The 27,590-nt window shown below is 42.0% G+C and overlaps 1 protein-coding gene across 1 annotated transcript in view; it reads right to left on the bottom strand.

Annotated features, from left to right (window-relative positions):
- Positions 1-27,590, bottom strand: part of LOC306967746 (coiled-coil domain-containing protein 148-like) — a 43,490-nt gene that overhangs the window by 3,934 nt on the left and 11,966 nt on the right. The window contains exons 6-11 of the mRNA XM_079562916.1: positions 21,142-21,237; positions 20,882-21,063; positions 18,674-18,812; positions 13,650-13,856; positions 1,944-2,084; positions 1,304-1,422 (exon numbers count right to left, since the gene is read on the bottom strand). Coding sequence (XP_079419042.1) covers positions 1,304-1,422; positions 1,944-2,084; positions 13,650-13,856; positions 18,674-18,812; positions 20,882-21,063; positions 21,142-21,237 — 884 coding nt within the window. The remainder of the gene's footprint in view (positions 1-1,303; positions 1,423-1,943; positions 2,085-13,649; positions 13,857-18,673; positions 18,813-20,881; positions 21,064-21,141; positions 21,238-27,590) is intronic.

Raw genomic sequence — 27,590 nt, 5'->3', positions numbered from 1 at the left:
CTGACCACTGAGTGAACTACATAAATATCAAGTCAAAAACTACTGACACCATAGAAACTGAACAGACAGCATTAAACCAACCCAAACCTGGACCTATTGTTACCTTCAATATTTTACTTTTGTTTGAGAATAAGATGAAAAGTATTTGTTGAAACTTAAAAATTAAATATCCTGTTTCATGTAATAACTAACCTCCCTGTTTTTAAACATAATCTTAAAGGCACACTGCGTAACATTTTGAACTATACTGTTGCAGGCAAAACAAAACATGCCCTTAATGACCAGCTCAACACAGAAAATGCTGTTACTGCAGTGTGTAATAAAAGAATGGATTTGGATGAGAACCTAACCTGTTTCAATGTCAAATTCTACTGCCTTTCGTCACATCTCCATGGGAACGAGCTGGAGACGTACCCACTCCCAGTAAAGTTTACAGTCATATATATCTTAGGGGAGGTGAGCCTCATAAATGTTTGTTTGTACATTTATGAGGTATTTTTCAATGATGAAAATATCTGTTATAAAATAACTGCTTGTGTTTCAATTTTATTTATTGGGTAAATTTCTACGCGGTGTGGCTTTAAGCAGTTAAACCTCATTTATTATTATAAGCAGCATGTAGTGGTTCAATATCGGCGTAGTGCTCGTTTTAACCCCTTAACCCCCACCTGAACCAAGGACATTTCTTCAAATCTAAAAGCTTCTTGAACACAACAAAAGAGCAACTAAAATGTGTGACAAAAACGTAACAAAAGAGCGAACAAAAACTTGGCAAAGCGATGAAAAAGTGACAAAAATGTGTGATGAAAACGTAACAAAAGAGCAACAAAAACGTGACAAAAAAGCGATGAAAAAGTGACAAAAATGTGTGAGGAAAACGCAACAAGAGCGACTAAAACGTGAGAAAAAAAGCAATGAAAAAATGACGAAAACGCAACAAAAGAGCGACAAAGATGTGACGAAAAAGTAAAAAAATGTGTGACGAAAAAGCAACAGAAGAGCCATAAAAGAGCAACGGAAAAGTAACAGAAAGTGATGAAAATGTGGCAAAAATGTGATGAAAACCCAACAAAAAAGCAATGGGGAAAAAAAGGTTGTAAAAGTGACGACAACACAAGGAAAAAGATCCAAAGATGAGTTTTGTACATTGTTCATAGCTTTCAAATGAGGTGCTACACTGGCCTATAGGCTGTGACCTTTTGTATTTGGGTAAAGCTGAACTGGAGAAAACTCGGTTAAGGTGGAGGCTAAGAGGTTCAACCTTATACTTCAGTGCTGTCACTTCCCAATGTGTAAAACCCACCTCTCTCCGTCTCTTTTGGCCTGCGTCTCCATCTCGTGCCGCAGACTTGCCAGTTTCTCCTGATCTCTCCTCACACACTCCTCTCTTTTTCTCTGCTGCTTCAAGTAAAACTCCATCAACTGCGGGATATCCATAAAGAAAGGGTAAAAAAAAAAAGAAGTTAGCAACAACAAGTACCCCCGCTGTCCTCCCACTAATGTGGCTCTTAGCGTCGCCGCGTCCTATTGATTGAGACGGTGCGGAAAAATCAGATAAGTGTAAATAAGACAGAATGAGCAGATATTTCACTGTCTCCCGAGCCCATTGTTTTGTGTCTTATGAAATCCATTGGAAGCTAAATGCCCGTCATTAATCACGGCGTCCTCCCAGAACCCCGAGGAGAGAGTTAATTAACAGGCAAACATTTAGTTATTGTTGCACTGGTGAGGACAGCCACCCCGAAGCTACTATCAAAATAAAGAGATGACTAAGAAAATTATGTTAAAGATTTTGTACTGTATAGCCATCGTAATATTTCTTCCAATAAGGTTAATGAGAGTAAAGTACAAGCATTTCTTTTGATCGGCTTCACTCATTTTAAATAAACAAAAAGGCAAACTCCAAGTATAGTGCGGCAGTGAGAGCGGAGAGATCTGTTTACTTGTTGTTTCTGCTGTGACCTGATGGCAGCCTCTCTCTCTCTCTCCATCTCCAGCCTCTTCTCCTCGGCCTCCTGTTGTCTGGAAGCTATCGCCGCCTCAAGCTTCGCCACCTTCTCCTGCTGCTCCCGCCACTGCTGCAACTGCATGCACACACACGAAACACCCAGGATGAAATACACAATGCATGTAAGGAGCCTTTTTTTTTTTTTTTAGCAGCTGTCTGGGAAGTAACAGGGCAGCTGAGACCAAGTGCCAGAGCGGTGGCATGAGCTTCCTCTAAATGTGTTATAAACTGTCGTGACCAGTTAGGGTTTGATCACTTTTGGGAACATCACGGGGAAAAGTTTTACCACAGGGTTCAACCTCAGTGGCTGGGGAGATGAATCACAAAGGATTATTAAGGGCCAAAAAGCTAACATTAAAAGTAATAATAATAATACATGTGGGGGGAAAAAGTTGATATTTGTGTGTATTTGACCTCGTAGGGGTATGGGGTGGTCAGCATGGCGCCTTTACTTTCCATCACAGTGGTCTCTAGGACGCTCCAGGATCAATTTTTTGCCCTCTCACCAGAAAACTGCAAGTCGGTCTTCCTCAGGGCATATAGATCTAGGTACAAAATATGGAGCCCGATCCTGTGTTTCTAAATGCATAACATTTTGCGTTTTGAGATCTTGCAGCTCCTTGACTTAGCAAATTTAAGTGGGATGTACGTGGAGTGGAAGAACACCTATGGCCAATGTACAACAGCCTTTATCCTCCAACCAGACTCCACGGCCGGGAAGGGTGGAGGGGGAGCGGTTGTGGCGGAACGGGGGGTGAACATGTGCTTTTGTTTTGGTCACGATTACGGCCAAGCGAGTGCCGATCCGCGCCGCCACAGCTCTCGGGACACGAACAACGTTTAGCATTTAACATATAACGCACACAAGGAAATGAATGTGAGGCTGCCATCAAATAATAATAAATCACGGCTCAGTCGACCTCTTCTCTTTTTATAAGCAACACCCTCTCGCAAGTGGCGCAGGCAAATAGCGCAACAGCAGCGCCACTCAGAAGATAGGCATCGAGTTAGAGTGTGCGCTGTCCTTGCGCCATGCTCAAGATCTGGCCCATAGTGTCTTTTGGAGTCGCCCCTGGCCACCAGAGGGTAGTATTGCAGGGATGTCAGCTGCCCGCCATGAGGACCAAAGAGAAGCACTTCCCTCGCCCATTGATTGCAATATGGTTTTGTTGTGATACGGTATCCAAAGCCCATAGCGCAATACTTAAATGACATAACACTTTTAATGAGGCTCCAGAGCTCCACTGCTTTTTAAGTCACAGTTAAAACATTTCGAAACTGATATTATTTTGGGTTGCATACAAAATGGGCACTTTTCAAAATGTTTCTCTGAAATAACTTTTGGTGTATAATTGGAAACTTACTTGTGCGTGCTATCTTTTCTATTTACTGGGAATCTGGTTTTGCAATCGTATCTGCCCCAAATCATAGCAGCTCTACTTGCAACATCAGCTGAATTAGTGGTAGTGCGAGAAATTGGGTAAGAAAATCACAGCATAATATATGGAGTATAGTAGTAGCATTGTTTTATAGGCCCGTCAGAGGGGCTATTCATTTACACCCCATCTCACACTGATTGAGAGTGAGTGATTGACGTGCATTACGCAGTCATCATTTGTAAGTTATTTAAAGGGCTCCAGCGGGGCAGCATGTTCACAGATCTATCAACGCACAGCTTACCCATCCCTCGAGGGCCGAACTGCAAATTAGCATAGCTTCACAGGCGTTAGCACAGCCCATCACAACGCCACGCACATGACTGCCGCTGACAGTGTGTTTGGTGACAGGGGATTTGGACAAAGCCAGTCTCTAATCCACTCCCATTTGGCACGGGTCTGGTGCAACAGGTGTCACTGCTATGGGGAGACATTTATGTGGGTGGAGCGGGGGCAGAAAAGGTCCCCGGTTTGATCCATGCAAAACCACGTGGGGCCTTTTGTAACTGGAGTTTTTATGGTTTCCATGTGTCTAAAACCTGCAGGCCAATTCTTTATATTCTGGCCAGAGTTAGATGGTCAAATAAAAAAATTGACTTTTATCCAACTTACATTTGTATATAAATTTAACTCTTTATAGGGCAAGTGCCTGTTTTTATGTCTCGGCATTACTCTTTGTCAGGAAACATTTTCCTAACACCTTGACTTGCAATAGACAATTGGCACACCGAGTAGCAACATGTGCATTACATTACATACATTTATCAAAACAAAAGGGATATTATTGCTTATTTTTTTCTTATTTGAACCACACCATATTTGTATGGTGCAAATGGTATGCACTTTGGCCAGCACTGACCTTCACATTTTCTGTTTGTAACTTCCTCACGTGAAGCATTTTTCACATTTAAATATCAGCACACACAGTGAATCGTTTCTGCTGCAACCTCATAGCCAAATGTGACCCAATAATAACACAGGCAGATTTCACCGACTCTGAGCCTTGACTTCAGGTTGTGTCAACAAAGTGTGTGTGGGCTTCTCATGCATGTTTACAAGGAAAATATATGATGCAATGGCCCAGTCTAAAGTTCAGGTGTAAAAATGTAAGGATAATACATTGGCTCTTCCATAGTCATACTGGATACATCCAAATGCTGGACGTATTTAAGGGCTCGTACCTGTACAACCTTTTGGACACCACAGCATTGATATTTCACATTTCATAACTTAAAATAATTAATGGAAAGCTGGTAAAAGTTACGCAGCCTTAATTTCTAAGCCTTACTTGTGAAGCTATGTCGACTTTTAGAACACCCGGTGTCATCATCAGAAGAAACAGACCATTTCATATGTGTCTCATTTTTGACGGCCACTCGTACAATAAAACGATCGCATTGAGTTCAACCGTAATTTGTCAGTGGAATCTGCGCGATTAAAGTGAAAATGCCATATTTTTCTGACAGTGCTTGAAAAGTACAGAGATGTCAGAATAACAATAGTGTGACGCGCTTTTTATCAGAGCTTGGCAGCCTCCTCAAAGGCTTTCTATTCCAGCTCTGTCTGAAAGAGATAAATGAGTAAGATAAAAACATAAACATGCTGAGGCTAAATATGACAGAAACAGTGAGCATACACTAAACTTCCTTTTTTGAACAAACCATTCTCTTTTTGGTCAAGGTCAAGGTCAGCTTTGTTTATAAAGCATCATTGCCCCAATGTGTTGTACAGGTTCAAAGTGAACAGGTCACTAAATCCTGGCTTTCATTAAAGAAAACCAAAATAAACACAGCATGACAACAATATATCAACTAATGATAATGATAATAAAAAAAAGGCTGTGCTGACATTGGAAAAACTCTTCAGTCAACGAATGTGAAATGTGGAAAAAAATGTGTAATTTTAAGGCTTCTGACTTGTCTGGGAGTGGCCATTAAAGGGACTATACGGAGTTTAAAAATGTTAAAATGAAGTATTTTCATCCCTCTACATGTTCCAGCCATGTCCTAATGTGTAGAATGAGCTCAGACCTGTTCATCACAACTGCCTCTAAAATCCTGCCCTGTCACTGAAAAAATTGTTAATTCGGGTCTGACGTGTCGTCATGCACGAGCTTAATATAGCACCTGCAGTTACGCGTAAGACCTGAGGTGGCAGTAGTGAGCATAAAAATGACCATGCATCTAGTCCCTTTAAAGTGGGCATATCATGCATGATTGTGGCATCAATAATAATAAAGTATAATAATGTGAAGTTGGAGTGTCCTCTGTAGTAAAAGTGGAGAGCGAGAGATTGTAGTACTTCTGCATATACTGCACTGTGGATACCCTGTACCGGTACTCTGTTCTAAGAATGTAATTTCACTGGCATTGCTGTAGTTACACTGTACTGTTCTTGCACGTAAAGTTACATTTCCCAAAACTGTCATATCTTGTTCATTCATTTTAACTTCTCTACTTCAATGCAGTATCTAAGAAAGCCAACTTTAAACTTACTTCCATGCCGATACTGATTGATGTTTTGTGGGGCTAAATGAGGCTGCAAATGACAACAACAGTGAACTGCCAGACTTATGTACACAGGGCCCTTTCCACTGAGCAGCATTAATGCTATATCGCATCAAAAGACAGCCATTAAGGAATGAGCGAGCTGAAACCATGCAATTATCTGAAGCAGCATTATTACAGATTTTCCTGCAGGTATGGGGCTTTTTTCCGCAATTTATCTGAGCAATTAGCTCCTCAGAGAGATGTCGGCTGCCCACGCTCCACCTCGAGTCTGAGCCGTAGCCATACACGCACAAAGAGACAAATTAGTTATTCCAAGCATTGACTGGGAGTGAGACAAGATCAGCCAGCGCATGGCATCGGGAGAATACCTCGATTAACACAGCCAGGGCACGCTTCAGCTGAGAGAGGTTAAGCTAAGGAGTCCGCTGTGCACATATCCAACGTTCAGGAGATCTAAGCAGGACAGGTAGGGTCAGATTCAAGGAGAAGTCAATTAGAAGTTGAGGCTAATCAGGTAGCAAAACAGTCCATGTTTGAGGAGAAATCAAAGGAACGAATGCTGGAGAGGAAAACACAAAGAAATAGCTATAGAAGGGTTTTAAAGCCAGTTCAAATAACTGTAAAAACCTGTTTACTGTTGTAATCCAGAAGTTTCTAACAAACCTTAAACTTGGCACACAATCTGATCAAATTATATTGTTTGTAGTACTAAACTGCTGGGGTTGAGGGTGGGTCAAGTCCCGCAAATGCTGGTTGCCGGGTGTCAACGATGGAATGGGTTACACACCTTGACCCCCTGCCTTAACCGAGCACATTTTCTCTAGTTCGGCTTTGCCCAAATCTAGAAGCTTCTCGAGTGGAGCTTCCAGCCTATAGGCCAGTGTGACGCCTCATTTGAAAGCTAAGACCTGCAAAACTAATCTAAGCTTCTTGCTCGTTATGATTGTGACATTTTCATCCTTTTTGGTTGTGTTTCCGTCACGCTTTTGTTGCTTTTTTGGTCACATTTGTGTAGCTTGATCACAGCAATGAAAACATGACAAAAGTGCGACGACAAGTGACAAAAACATGACAAAAAAGGCAATAAAATGTGGCAAAAATGCGACAACACAACAAAATGACTAAACAAAACAGAAGCTTAGAGGAGTTTTGCAGGTCTTAACTTTCAAATGAGGCTTCACACTGGCCTATAGTCTGTAAACTCCAGTTGAGAAACTTTTAAATGTGGGTAAAGCCGAACTGGAGAAAATGTGAGCAGTTAAGGCGGGGGTTTAGAGGTTAAACTTAACACACCATGGGCCAGATCTTGTGACTGGCGCAGTCCGTGCGCAACTCTAAACGCAACGTGGTACACGCGCGATCTTGCATGTGGCGCAGGTTTTGCGCCACATGCAAGATCGGCGTGGTTCATTACAAGCAGCACTACTCTTCTATGGCAACCTTCACATTATGTTCCTCTTTACATACCACTGCCTTGTCTTCTTCCTTAGAATCGATGTCAAATTGAAAACAAAAGCGAAATTGCCTTGAAAAGTCTGTTCGAGCGTAGGATACACACGGCTTACTTTCTACAGTAGATCAACAACACAACACCAAAACAACAGTTTTCCATAAATAAACCACACATGCCTTCAAGTGCCACAACACCACGTCTGATCTGAGTTTTAAGGTGACATTTCCATCGTGTGTCAATCTTTACCTCCTGATGATGCTCCTTGTGTAGCTACTGCTCAGGGCGCATAGCAACTTTTTTTTTCTTTTCCAATTCAGCCGCTCCAAGAATCCTGCAGCTGTAGCGCAAATGTTCCAATACGCTACAGTTTTCTTGCAACTGCTACATAACTCTGCAACTCCTTCGCAGCCGATATGACAGTTTCTGATCAGTTAAATCCTGTACATTTCGTAACTTTGCGCATTCGAACGGTGTCCAGCGCGGGGCTGCTGCCTCTCTGTCCCCGCCCGCTCACCTTGGATCTGCAGCGAGTGGCTGCAGCAGCGGAGGGACAGTTTTATTTCTTTAATCTTTACTAAACATTGCGCGTTGCATCACGCATGTTACGCATGTACAAGAGAACCCCCCGCTACCCACCACCTTCCGCAGGTCTGGGGAAAGCATGGGGAGGGGGCGGCACCACAACATCGCAATGCGAGTCTGTCCCCCCCTCCTGTCCTGCCCACTTTTTGCGCCAGGTATGACACTGAAGATTGCAAGGAGCGCCACCCGTCTGCGCACTCGTCTTCTCTACAGCCTGCGCTATGAACCACAAGATCTGGCCCAATATGATCACAGTCACAATCACATACCATATTTTCCAAACTATAAGTCACACTTTTTTCATAGTTTGGCTGGGGGTGCGACTTATACTCAGGTGTGACTTATATATCAAAATATATCATTTCACATGTTTGCTATTTTCCCACGGACAGCCGCTGGAGGCCCTCTAGGCTTGTGTGCCAGTATCTGCTGCTCCTGTACCACTGAAGATTTAAAAATAAGTAAAGAAAATAAGAAATAAAGTTTGGAATGAGGGAGAAACTTGTGAAGGACGGGCGAAAAGCAGAGGTTCCTTTTACTGCAATGAAGAAAACAAAAAATGCAAATAGCGGTCTAAAAGCTAGATGGCCACAGCGAGAGGAACGAGTTCGCAAATGAGAGCAACGTGATGCCGGGAGAGGCTTGTCAATGGTGCAGTTACGCCTCCATGCCCAGGTAGTTGTGCGACTTATACTCCAGAGCGACTTATATATGTTTTTTTTCTTCTTCATTATGTATTTTTTGGCTGGTGTGACTTTTACTCCGGAGCGATTTATAGTCCAGAAAATACGGTAATACTGTATTACCAGACTGCAGGGGGGATGGGTCAAGTTCACCAAATGCCGAGGTATATACTGTAGTCATTTTATTGAGATTTTCTTCGCCATGAACAGGGGGAAAAAAGCCAAGAGAAACAGTGTGTGGGCATCTCTGTGATTTTGACAGTGTGGAGGTAGCGTCGACAAGAACAGCGTTACATCATTCAATTAGCTTCAATAAATGGGTTGTTGCCGTACTATTACTGCCACACTACCGTGAAAAGTATTCAGAGCCCTTTTAAACCATATCTGCCTGGTTGTAGTCTGACACTAAAATAGCAAAAAATAATTTTATTACTCAAACCCAGTGACTGCCCAAAGTGAACAATGTATTAACAAAAATGATTAAAGTTTCAGAAAAGTATGAAAAACTAGAAAGGGATGTTTTATATGTAAAACAGTTGCAGACTTATTCCATTGGTCTCAATCATGTCTGTGTTGTTATGCACCTCCACAAGTCCACCTGAGGAAAATGATTAATTATTTATGATAACTTTCTGAACCCACACAAAGGAAATTCTGTTGTCCCTGATCAAAATTACCAATTCAGACCAGCAGCTCATCTGTCCCTTCTTGTAGATTTCTAAGTGCGTTCACATGGTCCCAAGAATATTACACATTATACACATTATCAAGTACAGTACATAAGTAAACAAACAAACCCATTACACGTCCTCCTGTCCAGCGCTGTTTCCTCACCTGAGCGTGTATGTGTGTGTGTGTCCAGCTTTATTTACTCATATGAAAATCACAATCCCTCATCAGAGAAGTCTGAGCGGCAGCTATAAGTGGGAGGCGAATGAAAGCAAGGACGGAATAAAAGGAGTGAATAAACAGCGCGGGCTAGAACAAAGACTGCTAATTACAGAAACCCGAGGAGCGTGCAACAAACAGGGCCTGATTGAAAAGAAGTCTGTCTTTCAGAGATAAATTATAAGGAAATGAGCCACTGTGTAAGGTGCTCAACTCGATCAACCATGTCATTATACTTGGTATACATTACGTATGTATGGCTACTTCTGAAATTAAAGGGGTAGGTGACCATAAAATGGCATTAGTCAATGGGTGGTCCTTTGAAGTGAGTGAATAGCATCAAACATAGTTCAGAGTGCACAAAAAGGAGTAAATCATTAGGTCATTATATGGATAGCATGTTGTTATATATCAAATGTCTTTTTATTTAGATTTTTTTGAGAATGGGTTAGATGCCACCTTTAAGGAGAAATGCTTTTGCAATGTTTCTCACGTGTAAATAAACTTGGGTTAAAACATGTCCTCTTTAAATCCAATCTAATGTGTTACTTACTTAACTAATCTTATATTGTATGAAAGTGTCATCACTGCAACTGGACGAGTTGTGCTATCTATGGACAATTGGTTGTGACACTGGGTTTCAGTTAAGGCTGCACAGTATAATGCAAATAAAATCGTATCACGTATTAGGTGTTAGGTTAAGCCACTATATATGGCAACATCATTAAAGTCTTCATCTTACTGACCCAAAAACAATGAACAGAACTTAAAGCAGAACTAAGTAGCTCTTGTCCCTAGAGGCCATAAGCACCACTGCAGGTGTCTTAGCATGTTGCGTAGTATTTTTTACTCATTAATTGTCCGTGTGAGAAAATACTACGCTGACAGAAAATATAAAGGGAGAGAGGGTTATTGTACATTGTTCCACAACCCAATTAGACAATGCAGACTCAAACTTGGCTGTAAACACTGCAAAAGTGGTGCTAGCCCGCAGCTAGCTTTGCCCGTTAGCCTGTGCAGGGAAAGTTGCAAGAGTGGTTTTTTGGCCAGAGACACCAAGGGGAGATGAAAGGGCCATTAACACTTGTATTACCCCCAGAAGGAGGGGATTTATTAAGGTAAACAAGTGACTTAGTTCTTCTTTAAAAATATTTTAATCCTGATTTTGTGTTCTGAGTCCTGCAAGCTGAAAAACGTGTCATTTGTATTTAAATAGAATGCAACATACTGCATCATATTGAAATGGTTTGGTAAAATATTGCAATAATATCATGGGGTATAATGCACTGCTGCATCGCTAATTACTTCAATATCATGCAACCCTAGTTTCAGTCACACACATCTATAATTAAACTCTATTTATTTTGGGAAGATTATGATTTCTGTTACACGACATATACTGTGTACAATACACAATATTAGCTAGTCTATTTTTGATTCAGCCCTTGTGTATAGGAAGGATAGACATGGTTGTTGTTGTTGTAGTAGTGATGTAGGTACAGTATAGTAGGCTGGTCCAAAAGTAGCCGCAGTACTTTACTATAACTTGAACAATGAAACAAAATAACATACAATCACTAAATGGTGTCTTTAAGTAACTCCAATCATCGCTCATCAACTAAACTCAACTCTTTGCGGACCCCTCCTTATATTGTTTGAAAGAGCATGAGAATTGTTCTATGTTGATAGAGGAGACATGTCGTTAAGGTCAGGAGAAAGAAGAATCCATCACTCCTGCGCTTTTCGCCTCTGCGCCAGAGCGATAAAGGCAGTGGCAAACAGAAATTGGATGCAAACAGGGCCACTAACCCGAGCTTCGAATGGCGGAAAAGGCACTTTTGTGGATGGAAATATGCAGAAGTCACAGGAAGAAAATTGCTGGGTTTTGTTTTCATATTGTTTTCCTTATTGCCACACGGGGCCATAAAAATAACAGTTGCCTGTGTTGTACTGCAAATGTAGCAAAATTACCCAAAGGACACCTGCCGTTTTTGGAAAAAATCTAGAGGAAATGGTTTAGTAGAAGGCAAGAAAATGCATTATTGCGAAGTGTAACGTCCTATTTCCTACTAACTTTTATTTTATTACCATGTGGTCATGTCCGCTGTTGACCTAAAATGTGACTTGACTGTGGAGGCTCTTAAGGGCAGCAGTCCATGTTAAAAGTGCATTACGTGATAAAACAAAAGTTAATTTGACCTTTCAGTGACCCAGTGGCTGCATGGGTGGTTAGAGTGGTGCCTTTACTTTCGGATCCAGGATCAATTGTCTTTGGGTTTCTGGCGAGTTTTCACTGCTTCCCTTCTATAAACGCTTCCTGTAGTTCTCTTTATAAGCACAGATTTTGAACACAAAATACAAAAACTCAGTCGGCATTTTTAACAGTAAGTCTATCCCTCCTGATTTGGCATTTCCACTTTCCCATCAGTAAGCCTCCCTCGATCCATCACAGAGTCCTTTTATCTAATCGGCCATAACAGCGAAAGCACAAGCACAAGCAGATATCCCATTTGTACAGCAGCGCGTCACGGCACACGGATTTGCTCGCATAAAGAAGTGGTGCGAGTGTGAACTGTGGCACCCATGGGAGACTGCATCATCGCGTTCGCCAGACGGTCCTTATTAGCTTGTTTGCATTCACAGCCAGTCCCGAGGGGGCACCCAAAAGCGAGATGCCGTCAGACGGACTGGCAGTGGTAGCGCACGCGGCCTGATCAGCAGATGTAAAGTGTTAGGAGGAGGCAGCGCTGGCACCTCGCACGCTGCTGCTGCCTGTCTGTCTGTTTTCCCACATGTCCTGCTAGCGCTACACATGCTCCTATCAGGACAAGGAAATCCTGCTAGATATGATAAGAAAGGAAAATCAACACTGCCAGTTTTCTTTTTTTCCCCATTTGTTTTGGATCTGTAGAGGGAGATACTGAGTGTGCTTAGAGCTGTCAAAAGTATGCATCCATTTAGAGATTGTTTCAAACAGAACATTTTGTCTCCTGTCAGGTAGACTTTGAATTCTAAAAGGCAGAAAGTATATATTATTATAATGTACTTCAAACAGGAATTTTAAGGGTCAGTAGGGCAAGTCATGATGATTATAAAATACTTTTTTGATCCTCCAGCCAGAATGGACAACGGACGAACAAACTGGCATCCTACTGTTCAGCCCTTAACCCTATACTGACAAAGGTATATACTGTATATAGGGAAACAGTGAAAAGTGATTTTTAGCTGACATGGGCACCCTTTCTGAACATTTGGACGCCATAAGACTTGACAACCGACTAAAAAATTATATTGCTGTTGCAATTCTTGTGATTTAGGAGGAGGTACGGTACTGTATATACGAGGTATCCGGGCAAGACTTACAGCTAAGGCACACAAGCCTTCTATCCCTACTATTGTTCTAGCTAACGTACGCTCACTGGAGATGGTGAAAGACTGTTGTGTTTTCATATTCACTGAGTCCTGGCTCAACTGTAAGGCGGAGTTTCACAGGTGATCATCAGGTGAAGAATGACGTCAGAGCCAGCAGAAGAGGAGGACAAAGATGAAGATGAGAAGGAGCGAGAGAAGGCGGTGCGGCAGGATTTGAGGGAGCTGCACAGGCGGAAGAGGAAGGAGGAGGAGCTGACCAGTGCGGGACACCATGCTCTGAAACAGGGATAAACCCAGGAGGCGGTGCACCGTTTCAGAGGAGCACTGAAGGTAGTAGTCAGCTGGGTTACTCCGGTTTCCCCTACCTCTAAAAATATGCTGGTAAGGTTGGCCCACAATGGCGGCCAAACTCTAACCCAACACCTGAACGCAATTTTCATTGTACAATGTGCAGTTGAAAAATAAGGCACTTTATTATTTATATCTATTTTAGTTTTCTAAAGGGGGTCCGAGTAGATTCTGGATGATAAAGTAAACCTTAAACTGAACCTTAACATAACTCTGCCCAGATAAAATGGCAATTGGCCTAATTCTAACACCTACACAATAAAAATGCACATCAAAAAGTAAAAAGCGGGGCATAACTAATATGCTAGTGTTTTTGAAATGTACTATTAAACATGGAGTGTTTGCACACTGCGTGACCTGTGCTTTGACCTTGCTGTGGAGCTGGGCGCAGATGTCCCGCTGCTGCTGTCTGTCCCTGTGGATGTCTAGCGCCTCCTGGTGGGCATGTTTGGCCTCCTGTAGATTGACCAGGGCCCGGGCCAGCAGCTCCTCGCGGTCCCTGTGCCACTGCTGGGTCACTACCCTCAGCTGGCTCTGAGTGAAATGCTGCCAGCTCCACTTACGCTCGTGGTCCGTCTGAGGAGAACAGGTCAGACAGAGCATTAGCACATTCGGTGAGGTGTTTTACAGACACGAGATGAGAGTGAAATAAGTGGGAGGAGAAAGTAGGACAGAGAACACAATATGAACTGGATTTTCTTTGCATCAGTATTACCTTAAAGGGACTATACGGAGTTTAAACATGTTAAAACTAAGTATTTTCATCCCCCTACATGTTCCAGTCATGTCCTAATATGTAGAATGAGCTCAGACCTGTTCATCACAAATGCCTCTAAAGTTCTGCACTGTCACTCAAAAAGGTGTTCATTCGGGTCTTAAGTGCCGTTCTAGAAGCTGCAGTTACGCATAAGACCTGAGGTGGCAGTAGTGAGCCCCTTTAAGGTTGAATTAAACACATCAATTCCAAAGTGTTTTTGGGTGTGTTTGTGAAACCTTTTGTTTACTTTAGCACTACAGTATTTCCTCTTATACAGTTATTTGCGAAAGTCATTTTGGTCCATGGTGCTCACAGAATGGATGGTCAACTTTTCATGTGTCTGTACTTTTGCTCCTGAGTCGAGTTGAGTCCAAATACATGTTGTTTACTCAGATTTTTACGCCAGATTCCCTTTCCCTCCCTGTAACAGCTGGAGAAGAACTGACAATAGCAACGAGCAATAGCAACACAGCAACAGTACGCACTTCCGGTGAGATTCAAACTGGCTACCCTTCGGTTCAATGGCAATGCTTACCAGCACTTGCACCACTGTCGCTTCTCAAGTCTACATCGTCACACTTAGAACCAGCAGCGTTTTACAATGTGCCTATTATTGGCAGCACACCTGTTCTGCTGTACCCTTTCTTCTCTTGTCTGTGAAATGTCCTGTTCCGTTCTGTGAGCGAGAGGGCTCCGGAGCTATTCATCATCGTGTCAGCGCGCTCACGGGGGCTGCATCACTTGGCCGCTGCGCTGGAACAGAGGGAGCGATATTCATCTGCGGGCTAATAGCGGCTAACTGACGGAGGGAAGGCATTAGACGCCTGACTGCTTTTATTGAAAATGAGTGAGGTGACGGAGCGAGCGCCGAGGCCAGCCAAGCGAGGCCTATTTATTAATGCACAAGTTGAGAACATGGACGGAGACGCACCCCGAGTTTCATCCCCCCCACCCTGTACTATTCTTGCAGCTCAACGGTGACGTGGGGTGACTTGCAATGCTCTGCGTGTCTGTACATAGGTTTGTATGACCCTGAGGGTACATGCTTCATCACACAATGGGCCTATAGGTGAAGCAGCATCGGAGTGATGAACGATGAAGGCTAGGAGAATGTAAAGTAACAGTTAGAGTGACCATTATGATTATAATGTGATGATCAACCAGAGAATGAGTGTGCATAGGTATGAATATACTTTATGAATGAAAGTAATCCAACTAATGATTACTCTAGTTACTTTTTGATTACTTTAATGCAAATGTAATCTGATTACTGATTACTTTAGTTGTTTTTTTTGTAAAGGATTGAGCCAAGCTGTTTAGGTCTGCCCCACATAGTTTTGTGCAAGTTTAAGGTATACTTTATTGTTCCCATATGGGAAGATTTCTGACATTTTAATTTAAAAGTACTTAGATGTTTTCAGCTTTCAAAATATTACAAAAAGTTATCAGAGCGACAAAAAACCCAACAAAGTAGCAACTAAAGGGCGACAAAAACATGCCAGAAAAGCAACAATAACACAACAAAAAAGTGACAAAAACGTAGAAAACACACCAAAAAAGCAACATAAAAAAAAACAAGACAAAAACGGCTCAAAATGTGACAAAACCGCACCAAACAACGCAACAAAAATGTTACACTCAGTTTTCTTTCAAATGAGGCAATACACTTTTGCTCTCTAGCCAAGGAGCTTTTAGATTTGGGTAAAGCCAAACTGGGAACAATGTGATAAGCTGATCTACAGTTTTGCATAACTTATGTGTTATTACCCCTTCCCTTATGTAATCACACTGCTCTTCAAGGACAAAACTGTGGACTTTACGGGCAATGTCCAGCTGACTGGACCAGAGGCTTCTCTCTCTGGTATTCTACATTTGAAAGTCTCCATTGGTTTAATATCATGGATTTCCCCAAATACTTTGAAAGCAATCCCGGGGTGTATTAGATACTACAAACAAAATGATGCAAGTACAAAAAGAAAACAAAATAACAGACTGAATACATTGACAGAATGCATGTTTGTGTGCACTCTTATGGGGGTGACTCCCTTAGCATGCCCCTTGGCTAACACCCTCCATCATGCACTGCGCCTGTTGTGTGCGTGCTTGTCTGCAGCCCCCGGTGTCTGCAATGCACCTTTATAATGACACAGCCTTTAGTTCAGCCACTGCCCCCCTGCCGAGAGCTGTCTCCTCGAAGAACACTCTGCCTGCCTCTGCTGCAAGAGGGGAGAGAGAGGGGAGTCTGGATGCCACTGTGAGAGATCATGCTGGCGATGCTGTTCAAATGGCGATGGTTTTGGGTGTTTACGAGCAGGGATTAAAGACAGTAAAGTGCCCTGACCAGTAGAGGGAGGTGTAAGCTCAGAACATCTAACACTTCCAATTGCACCCCAAGTGAGATGGCTGCATGTCCTTAACAAAGCTATAGGTATACGGATAAAAGGTTGTGGATAACCCTAGCAGGATATGAACTAATAACTATAGAGTCTGAATCAAGCAATTTTATATGTGCAATATCTTTTGAAAATATAAAAACATCTTTTCTAATCTTTGTCTATCTTAAACTGTGTCTCTGTGGCGTGTTCCAGCCTTTAAACTGTGATAATCAGCCACCTCTGCTCACAAGCTACAAAATGCCGCTGGTTTATTTCACAGCGTTATTTGGAGACTGACAAAGGAAATAAAACGGAGACAATGAGGCTGGAATGAAAATAAATTGTGGCGAATGGTTAGCGAGTAAACCAACAGCCTTGAACAGAGGACGAGCCGCAAGCACGAGGCAGCAGTCTGGAAGTCCACAAAGGCAACAGTGTAATTTAAGTACTGACTATAGACATCCTATTGATTCGCTTGTCAGAAAGAACAATGGGAATTGTCCATCACACAAAAAATGTCTGTTCAAATCGGTCGGCTGAAATGACAGGGAGAGGTTTTTTCCACTTGTTGAGGTAAACATTGCCATACCATTATACTTAACTGTGAATGTCATTTTCCCTCGAGATATGTTCATTTAGTCTTAAATTGCAAATGACCCTGAGAAGAACCACCTCCATGAGCCCATACACCACCAGTGAGACACATACCAGTTAGAGAACCACTGACATAGACACACAACAGCTGGAGTCTCCTCATCTGACCCTTCCGAATGTAGTGAGTCTACTCTGAGCTCCCTACTTTGTTTCATATTTTCACCCTATACTTGGGTGAAGAAACTTTTCTGACTTGGAGAACTTTTAAGAACCGGTTGTCTTAGCGACTCAGCAGTTGCAGGAGACGTGATATGTCTACTTCTGCAAAAAATACAAATACAAAATCGACTTTGAGGTTTTAACCACGTTTATAATGTGAAACCCTCGTCAAATGCTCCTGATTATAGCCATGTCTAAAAGTGTGGCTAAACAACAAAGGGCTAAAGCAAAAGTGTATGTGTATGTAGCAGCACACTGTGTGTTTTTGAGACGTTGCCAAGTTGTTAGTTTTGATAAAAGGGCCCACTCATGGCAATACTCCCGGGTCCCGTGAGATTGGTCTGATCCACCAGTGAATTTGAGTCCAAACGAAATCAGCCTGAGCCTTTCAAAGTGGATTTGAAACTTCCGACGTCGGCCTGCTTGAATTGCGCACTCTGCTGGTCTATAGCATTACTGCACTTTACCTGATCATCAAACATATGTTAATTATCGAGACACATATGTTACTGCATTTTACGTTATACAACTAAAATATGAAGGCTGAGGGGTATATATAATATTGCATGAATATAGATATGATATGATATAGATAGGACCTTTATGGACCCTGTTTACAGTTGGTAGTCTCATCATGTTACATTTCCGTATACCATGGAAAACTTAAGTAAGACAGAATTCTCCAGGGAAGAGATCTAATATTGTGACAACAAAATGAGGGCAAAAGCTAATTTAGAATGAAAACGAGTATTCAAACACTTCATTATTGGGGTTTGGCCAACTATCTGCACTTCATTATCTTCCGCACACTGGCCAGTTTAATTATGACTAATGGCAGAATTAATTGCTGTCTGCGGCTTTAGCGGGCTGGTTTTAAAAATAAAAGCGACATAAATTAGACTGCCTTCTCATCCGCCCCTAAAGGCTAGAGAGGAAAAAAAGGAAGAGGTGGTGGTCATCGGGTTGTCATGGTGATGGAAGGCGAGTGGTCCATGCTGGGTGACATGGCACAAATCCTACGGCGTGCTGAGTGGATCATTGTACCGGCTTATCGGTGTGGTCGCTTGGTTCAAGGTGCTGAGCTGCATTGATTGTGTGGAGCAGCAGACAGGCCATGGCAGGACTGTTTTTAGAAAGATGGGACACTCAATCTATAGACTAGGATGCATGGGTGCGCTACCTGTGAACTCAATGGCGCTGGCGGTGAAGCAGAAAACAGGGCACAACCACAAGGGAAAAAATAGGATGTTTTTTTCACTTGTGTCATTACGAGAACTTTAAGATATCTTTATAAGCTAATCTTGTCAACATTAAGTACAAGTGGATCTATTGTGGCAGGTGCAGTCATTATTTTAAAAAAGTCACAAAAATACAGAACAGCAAAAAAAAAAGATGATTCTGTGCAGAATATATAATATTAAAATTATTATTAAGACCAAACCACTGACCAGCTCTTGTCTTGTTCTTTCTGAGAACACTCTCTGAAGCATGTCCATACACAGAGTCCTGGTGTTGTTGTCGTTTTGGTTATACTGCGAGACAATGAAAGTGAACTGCAGGTGGTCATCTTCCTCCCAGCCACAGAATCTGAAAAATAACAGCAAAAATAAATGTGAAAGGTAAGAATTACTGTATTTAGTATACAAGCAGTCAGGGAAAACTGCAGTCTTCAATATTAATTTAAAAAGGCAGCAGTAAGTGAGAGACAGTGAAATTGGAAAAATCCAAACAAAGGAGACACATTTACAAAACAATTGCATGTGCAAATGCATAGCAAATGTTTCATTTCAGAGCTGACCCAAATTACCTGTGTCCAGGTAACTTAAACACACAACTTTGAGGGAAGTGACAGTTAATCATATTAACCACTCCAACTTTGTGAATCAAGCAAAAAGCTTGTCGATTCATTACGTCCTCTAATTATTAAATTTGCATTTCTTATCATTTGTCATTCATGACAGTTTTTGGCTGCACTCTGCTGGCTTTCTCAGAAGTGTCGTTTGATGTTGTCAGTTCACCTGATTTAAAGAGATTACATTTTTTTGTCCTAGTTTGGAGCAACAGAACGACACTGCCATCTGCAGTGTGACTTCTTCAGAACAATATCCTAGGTGTCTCTTTGTTCTGGTTTAATGTCTGTGGTACACGTTTACAGATCTATATCCGTGGCATTCCTGATACTGGTCTCTTGTTGTCCCAGTCCATGATGTCATTTTTACTTTGACCTCTCTTTTACGCTCTCAAAACTCCAGCCCATACTTCGGAAATGTCATACGAAGGAATGAATACTATTATAGTCTAGACACCGTCAGCAAATTTGTTCTGTTCTTGTCTGTGGTCAAACTCTATAGATTAGCATGTTTGCCGGTTATCATTGTGTTACTTTCAATTTCAACCACTTTCTGAAAAGTGCCCTCCGCTTGTGATTTCCATGATTCTTTGTACGTCTTTGCCGTGTTTTTGTGGAGGTTTGGTGGATTTGTTTACTTTGAGAGTCCAAAATGGTCCTGGAGAAAGCAGCTTCTTGAAGGTAAACCAAATGCTAGCTTATCAGCTAAACCCATTTGAGACCTACACATTTCTTCTTCTGAGACACTGGCACTGGCGTCACAAGAGGAGCCACAGGAAACAAGGAAGGGACAAACGAGGAGGTGGTGAAAGACTGTTGTGGAGCAGAGGGAGCTGTGCAGGAGGAGGTGGAGCTGACAAGTGCAGGACACCACGCTCTGCGGGGGACAAGCCCTGTAGGTGGTGGAGCCCAGGATAGACACCTGAACACTATTTCGTTGTACGCTTGTACAATGACAATAAAGCACTTACTTACTTACTTATCTACTTATTCTGATTCAGATTCAGAAAAGTTTATTGACTTTACATTTTACAGCATCTTTATATGGATATTATTGAGGCTTCTTCTTCTTTTATTTTGTAAAGAATAGATTGTAAGGAGTGAGAGACTAGGCTGGTCAGGCCCTGTGCAGGCGGCTGTGGAAAAGGAACTTACAAAATGTAACCCTCAACACCAAGCTAGCAAATCTGTGGTGCAGTGAACACACTTTGAGTGTAGACCTGCTCAGATTGACAAGATTGGCAAGATGAATTCTTGATTCTACACAGGAAATAGATATCAGAGCACTTCTGCAGTAGATTTTTTTTTGTCTAGTGCAGTATTGAAATCATGCTACAAAAATGTCAAAGCAACAAGGCCATATTGTGGACCTTTAAATTGCACTACAGAAGAAGGGTTGATAATGAATCAATCTCTTTTACTTGTATACTGTATATGATTGTAAGCCACACTGCCCACAAGCTACATGTGGTGGTTTTGGAGTCAGATTGGTTTTGTAATCATTATATACGATGCATCATATATGGAGCCCATATATATATTTTTTTTTTTGCATTATTGCTGTCATGTATTGTAACTTGTCTGGTTATGTGACCATGTTTGTCAATAATCATCATGCATCTGTGAGGACATGTGCCCCGATGAAGACTCAATACAGTCGAAACGCGTTGGGCACCGGTTTCTCTTGCTTACAGAGGTGATCTACCAAGCACTCACAACTTCTTTCTCCACATACCAAGGATTAATAATGTTTTGCAACACCCTTGACTTGACCCTAAACTTCCCATCTTCCCTCCATTAGCCCCACCTGTCAGTTTGACGCAGCTTGTCTCTGAGGCTCTCCACTCTGCTTCGGTACCTCTCTGACAGCGAGTGGAAGGCCTCCATCAGAGACGATTTCAACTCTGGGTATGGATAGTCCATGTCCGAAAGCACCTCCTCCGGAAGGTCCTCCATTAGCACGTTATTTGAAGACCCGCTCAAAATTTCCTGCAATTTGCAACAGATGCCAAAATCATCACAAACGCAAATTGCCAACCATATCACACAAAATGTCAGGAAATGTACCTCCAAGCACAAGGCTGTCATTTCCGCCTCCACCGCGCGGTACTCGTCTTCAAGTTTTCTGGTTATGTCCGCCTGCTGCTCCTTGACAAAGTTGATCTAGCAGCATGAAGATAAAACCATTTGGATAAGAAATGTATGGGCTTTGACAACCTAAGTGCGTCATAAAAACGGGAACAATGTGCCGAGCCAGGAGCGGTAAAGCTTCCTCTTCCATATTGCAATCTGTACCATTTAGCCGTATTGAGCGGGAGATGATTAAAGAACAACTAACCCCCAAATCAACTTTTTTTTCTAGCTAAGTTGTATAAATGGGTATCTTATAGTGTTGTCTACGTGTATATGTCACTATTTTAACAATTTAGTGCAAATTTGTTGAAATCCTGTCTTTGTGTCCCAAACCGTCTGTGTGGCGCCATCTGCAGCGAACTGTCGGTACTGCATTTGATTTTTTGAATTCGGCACCCAATTAGCGGAGGGGAGAGAGATGATGTCAGGAGGCGAGAGATGATGTCACGGGCCCTGCCGCTCTGGGGTATAAAAGGGCTCAGTCTCGCTCACGCCCCCGTAGCGAGTTGGAGTTGGAATAACGAGAGAATATTTTCATCGATTGTCAGGTTTGCGATTAGTTGTCATAGCATTTAGGTAGATTTTATTAGGATAGCTTTTTTATTATAAATAAGTGTATAGTTTTAGTTGTGTTAGTTGTTGAATATTGTAGTTTTAGTCACTAGTTGCTTTTATTGTTAGATTAGTTTGCTCAGTTTAGCTTAGGGCGTTTGTTAGTATTGTTTTTAGTGGTCTATCGTGTATAATTTAATTGTTAGTTGTTAATTGTACTGTGTTAAGATGGGGAGGAAGTGTAGCGTAGTGGGGCTGGAGTTTGAAAAGACCATTTTACGTGCTGATTCCTTCGCCAACTTCACCGAGGTTGAACTGGGCTATGCTAGTCTTCTCCGTTTGAAGAGCGAGGCCGTCCCCACAGACACTCCTGCCCCGCCAACAATGTGAGGTGAGTGAGAAAAATAATGATTTACCCATTTTGGATTTGGTAGTAATTGCATTGATTGTAGCTGCTGTAAAAAGAGGCACTTGGTTCACTCTGTCCCGGTCATTTCTGTCAGTAGTAGCTACTTTGCTCACAGATTGAGTCATGTACAGTATATAGAATTTTTATGTGCACGTCAGAATAGATCGTTATTGTAGTGTCTCAAACAAATTCGCCGTTTTGGCCTCTGATAACACCAATCACATGAGTCGTGTAGATCTGTTGAAAAAATATGGCGTGTAAATAGACACTGCAGCCTCAGCTCCAGGCGACGTGTCCCGCACTCGCTCACTGTGGCTGAGGAACAGCAGCCACCGGTTATAAGCGCGTCTACTCGCTGTCCGGGGCAGCCTGCTAATGCATCAGTCTGCAAAGTTACGCCAACACTGTGCGCAAATGTGCACGAGTCTGAGCACCAAACTAATCGAAGTTTGACATGACTGTAGCTTTTGACAGTAGCTACAAGCTAGCCTGTAAAGCTAACGTATAGCTAGCCTGTAAAGCTAACGTATAGCTAGAACGTACTGTGTGTCTGAGGCTAAACTGACCGGCTCCGTGCGCGCTCTGCTCCCGTTTGATGCTCGAATGCGGTCAGTGAGGAGAGGGCTGACCACTCCAGGTGGACCGGGTGGTCAGTGAGGAGAGGGCTGACCACTCCAGGTGGACCATGTGGTCAGTGAGGAGAGGGCTGACCACTCCAGGTGGACCATGTGGTCAGTGAGGAGCGGGCTGACCACTCCAGGTGGACCGTGTGGTCATTGGGCGCTCACAGATGTGAGCTGTTCTTACGTGGTTTCAGAATCAGTATAGTTGTTATTGCCATTGTTGTTGAACAGGTTCACAAAGTAGGATACATTCTGATAATTATGTTCATGTTGACAAGTTTTCTGAAGTGAACCAAAGTTTACACCTATTTGGACGCAGCTTTTCAAAATGCCAAACCATTTGGAAGTTTTTAGTAGCGACTGTAGCCAGAATTAACCTGATACAAATATTTGGTTGATCTGCTATAGGGTGGCATATTCTGAAGTATATCCTAGGTTGTATTCCTATAAATCATCAATACAAACAATGTGTTTGCATGTCACTTGTGTGTGCACTTTATAAATATTATTTATTGTTATGTTTTCAGCCAAAAGTGAGCAGAGAGAAATGTCCAGACTGATCCAGTCATTACAAGGCATGCAAGTGTCCAGGCCAATGTGAAGCCGAGCAGGCGACGCAAAGGTGAAATCTATTTATCCTTTATACAGCACTGTCATTTTATGTATAAAACAGTCTACACTTTTGTTTTTTTATATACTGTAGTTAGACACAAGTTGTGTAATTACTGCCATTTTAAACGTGTTTTTTTTGTTTGTGTTTTGTACAGCTACTCAAGCCCGGACCGCTTACACAAGCGTCGGTTGTGGGACTGAGGACCTGATGGAAATCCCTCTTCCTGACAGTCCCAGAGCAGCCTCTACATCTTTAAAAAGGAGAAGGTGTGAGGTGTCAGCGTCTGACCCCAGCTTCCACATCGATGACAGTGCCAGCACTGTGAACTGTTCAAGGTACAAAGGAAATCTAGAGTTTTAATTGAAAAAATATATACAGCGTCCTGGTTTTTTGAGGGATGAAATATCCTTTATTTTATATAGCATTCCTGCTGAAGTCCCTCCACACAAGGACAAAGAACATATTGTTCTTGAGGACCAACTGCTGGAGCTGTTTAGGCGATGTCCTGTCTGGGTCACTCAACAGTGTCCTCGCTGTGAGTTCTCCAGTCAGTGGTCCAGTCAGCCCATGGTGAACAACATCCCAGCTGGAAACCTACAGCTCTGTGCTGCTGTGCTGTTCACCGGCTCATCCTTTAGCCAGATTTCAAAGGTACTACAAAAACATTTTATTTTTCCATATATTATCCGATGATAACAGATGTTTTAATTTTATAGTTCTTGGGGGCCTTCAATATTCAGGGACTGTCAGAGCAGTGCTTCTATAGGCATCAGGCAAAGCTCCTCATCCCTACGGTCAACTGGCAGTGGAAGCTGGAGCAGGATGACCTAATCAGGGAGGCTCTTGAAAGCGGCTCTGTTACACTGGGCGGGGACATGCGGGCAGATTCACCTGGTAAATACATTTAATAAACATTTATTTGAAGTATTAAAAGTCAGCTAATGTATAACTTGCATTCATGTAGGACATTCAGCCAAGTATGGCAGTTACACCATGATGAATCTAACGAGTAACAAAGTCATTGACATCGAGCTAGTCCAGGTAAAACATTACAATACAAACATAAATATGTAACTTTGGATAACTGTGCATTATGATAGAACTCATATTCTTATTTTTTTGTCTTATTAGAGCAATGAGGTTGGAAACAGCGTGCGCATGGAGAAGGAGGGGTTTGTGTTTTGTGTCCCAGAGATTGGAAAAAAATGATGCGCTGGGCCAGAAAAGGTGAACGGAGGAAATGACGAGGTGGAAGAAAAGCATTGTGAACCATCTATATGAACCATCTCTACTGGTCACCATCAAAGGCTGTGGCTGAGTGGACATCTGGGCAACTACATTCAGAATGTCCACGGAAAACCCCCTGTTCCCTCGCTGTCTTCACAGGCCTTTGGTTGGGGATGATGCAAGAGTGTGGCCAAAATCAAGTATGTGTAATTACAACTACTCCTCCCAATATCTAATTTATATTGATGTATTTACACTTCACATATCAATTTATTATTCTTTGTAATTCTTTATAATTCTTTGTAGGCACAGCAGCATGCGAGAGACTCTTACTCTTTTGTTAACACCACGTTTTTTGAAAGATTAAGCTAAAATAAGCCCACAATACCACACTTCAAATATTGAGGAATCCATAGTCTGATTCTCACAATAGTCTGGGCCTCTTATTCAAAGGAAGGCTGGCCAGGTAATGATTCCTAAAGGTTCAACAAATATTCACTAGTTATTTTATCACTTTGAAATGTTTAGAAAATAGATACTGCATATTAATGTTTATTTGTGAAATTTTAGGGTGCAGTTTGGTGCCTTGAATTATGATTAAAAAAGGCAAATCGTCATAGTGTATCCAAAATTCAAGCGTGGAGACTACACAGTGAGAGCCATGAAGACCAGAGCTACCTCAGGTATGTCACATTAAAAACAACACAACCAATGCTTTTACAAGGACAAATGTTTTGTGCTTTGTTTACAGTCTACTTTGACCAACTAATGGCCCTGCTGTTTGAAAGTGTGGTCGAGGATCCTCTCCCATATCAGGAGCACACAAAGGACCTGTGCCTGAACCATTCTGTGCCCATTGGACAACGTAATAGATTAAAATCAATGTTTCATGCAAGATTTAATTGTGGGCAGTAAAAAAAAAATGAAGCCTGTATATGTTCTGTCAGATATGTCACAGGAAGGTATATGCAGCACCACTTTATGTTTCTAGAAGCTGAAAACTTACTGCATGTATATTTATTACAGTTGGTATTGTATAACATAACCAGTCAACTTTGTCTGTTCAATTTGTTTATTGCACACATCTATGTAGACCAAGTGAGTGCCACATGCAGCTCAACCTCAAGTGAAATGTGAGCTGTAAGTTTGTAGTAAGTTTTACCAAAGAAATTGTGCTATAATTTGGAAATTGCACTGTTGTAAGAGCCAGAAGTGCAGAATCAAGTACTGGTACAAAACAAGATCTATAATTTTCATTAATATTTCAATATTCAACTAAAAAAGCATACATATAAATACTTCATTATAGTCTTTACTCTACAGTGTCATCATTCAGTGGTAGTTTAGTGTATGTGTTAACGTTGGTTAAACCTTTTAGTTCACTAAATTTAGTAATAGAAATTACTTCAGGCTATTTACTTGGGGCTAACTGGCTCTTTGGGTTCACAATGTTACAGTCAAGCCTTTAGAGAAACATGACCTGAATGATTCTGTCTCACATCTTCAATGGCAAACCAAAAACAATTTCAAAAAGACAGCGTTCCTGCTCAATAATACAGGCCTACATTTATTTATTTGATATGTTTTGTGCACTTTGCTGTAAGAAAAATAATAAAAATCTTTGTAACACAAATAGCCACGTCTCTATATCACACACTCTGCTGAGGACACTGAGATACATCTCCCATGTTCACGTAGACCACAGCAAAAGTCTACATCTAAAATAGATCGGTAAATTCTGAAGCAGCCAGGACAGTTACGTCCCTTAGCTGCGATGCTAACGTCGATCGAGCTCAATGCTAAGCCGCTAGCTTTGTAAATGACAGAGGAATAAATGACCCAGCGCCTCAGGTACAAGGCCGCTGTCTGCCACGATGCCCCCCCTGTGTAGAGAGAGCTGTCGAGCTGTCCCAGTGGAACAAGTTGCTAAATAAGTTAGCTCGCTGGAACTCCATGCTCCCATGCTCGGACTTTGTTTACGAGGAGCGCTGCAGGTGCAGCGTCGAAGTCAGAAGCCTCAAGCCCCTCCCACCCCTCACCCCTCCCGCGTGCCCCTTAGTCCTCCAGGCAACGCCCCCTTTCTGTTGAGATTTTCAAATCTGAGGCTCTGATACTGAGGCTCTGGAAGGAGGGGTTAGTAGCCCTTTAAGCTAATTTGCAGACGGCTCCCGGGGGCTCCGGAACTGTGTGGTGCATGTCAACGTCTAGGACACCTCCGGTTCACGCTTTGAGTTAGCAGTGGCGCTATGGACCACAACAGGAAGAAGTAGCATTGCTTTGTATGAATTCACCTTGAGAACCAGGGAGTGACGAGCAGCTAATTTAGCTCATTAGGCAAGAAGCGGCACAGGAAGCTCATTGGGGAAGAAGGGCTGGTCTGGCTGTAGGAAGAGGATGCAATTATGTCCATTACAAGTTCACTCAGCTTTATTTGAGGTACAGTGGTATGCAAAAGTATGGGCCTCTCTTTAACTTTTCGACATTTTGCCATACTATCGACCATAAACATAAATGTATTTAATTGAAATATAAAGACACACTAAGTGACACACAATCGTGAAGTGAAATGAAATTTATACATGATTCAGATTTTTAGATGGTCTTGTTTCTTTTAATAAATCTTTCACTACACAGTATGTTTGCAATAACGGCACAATGCTGTGTAGTATAATGCTAAGTTGTTGTTTTGTAGTTGTTATTTTCTTTTCTGGTAAAGACAGATTGTAGTCTTTACAGTTAATCATGCAATAAGTATTTATGTATTGGCATTTTTTTTTTTTAAAAGAACTGTAATTTCAACAAATGCACCTTGGATTGTGCCATCACAAGTTTAATGGCTACGAAAACTGGTAAAAGCGAGAAGTTGGACATAATAAGATGAAGCTACTCAAGTTAGCATCCACATAAAGCTGATAGAGCACTATAATGTGTTTTACCAAATGTAAGACTAAGTTCGACG

The sequence above is a fragment of the Gobius niger genome, assembly GCF_951799975.1.
Source record: "Gobius niger genome assembly, chromosome: 9".
Lineage (NCBI taxonomy): Eukaryota > Metazoa > Chordata > Actinopteri > Gobiiformes > Gobiidae > Gobius > Gobius niger.
Note: the sequence above shows the minus strand (reverse complement) of the source record. Positions and strands in the feature narration are given on the sequence as shown.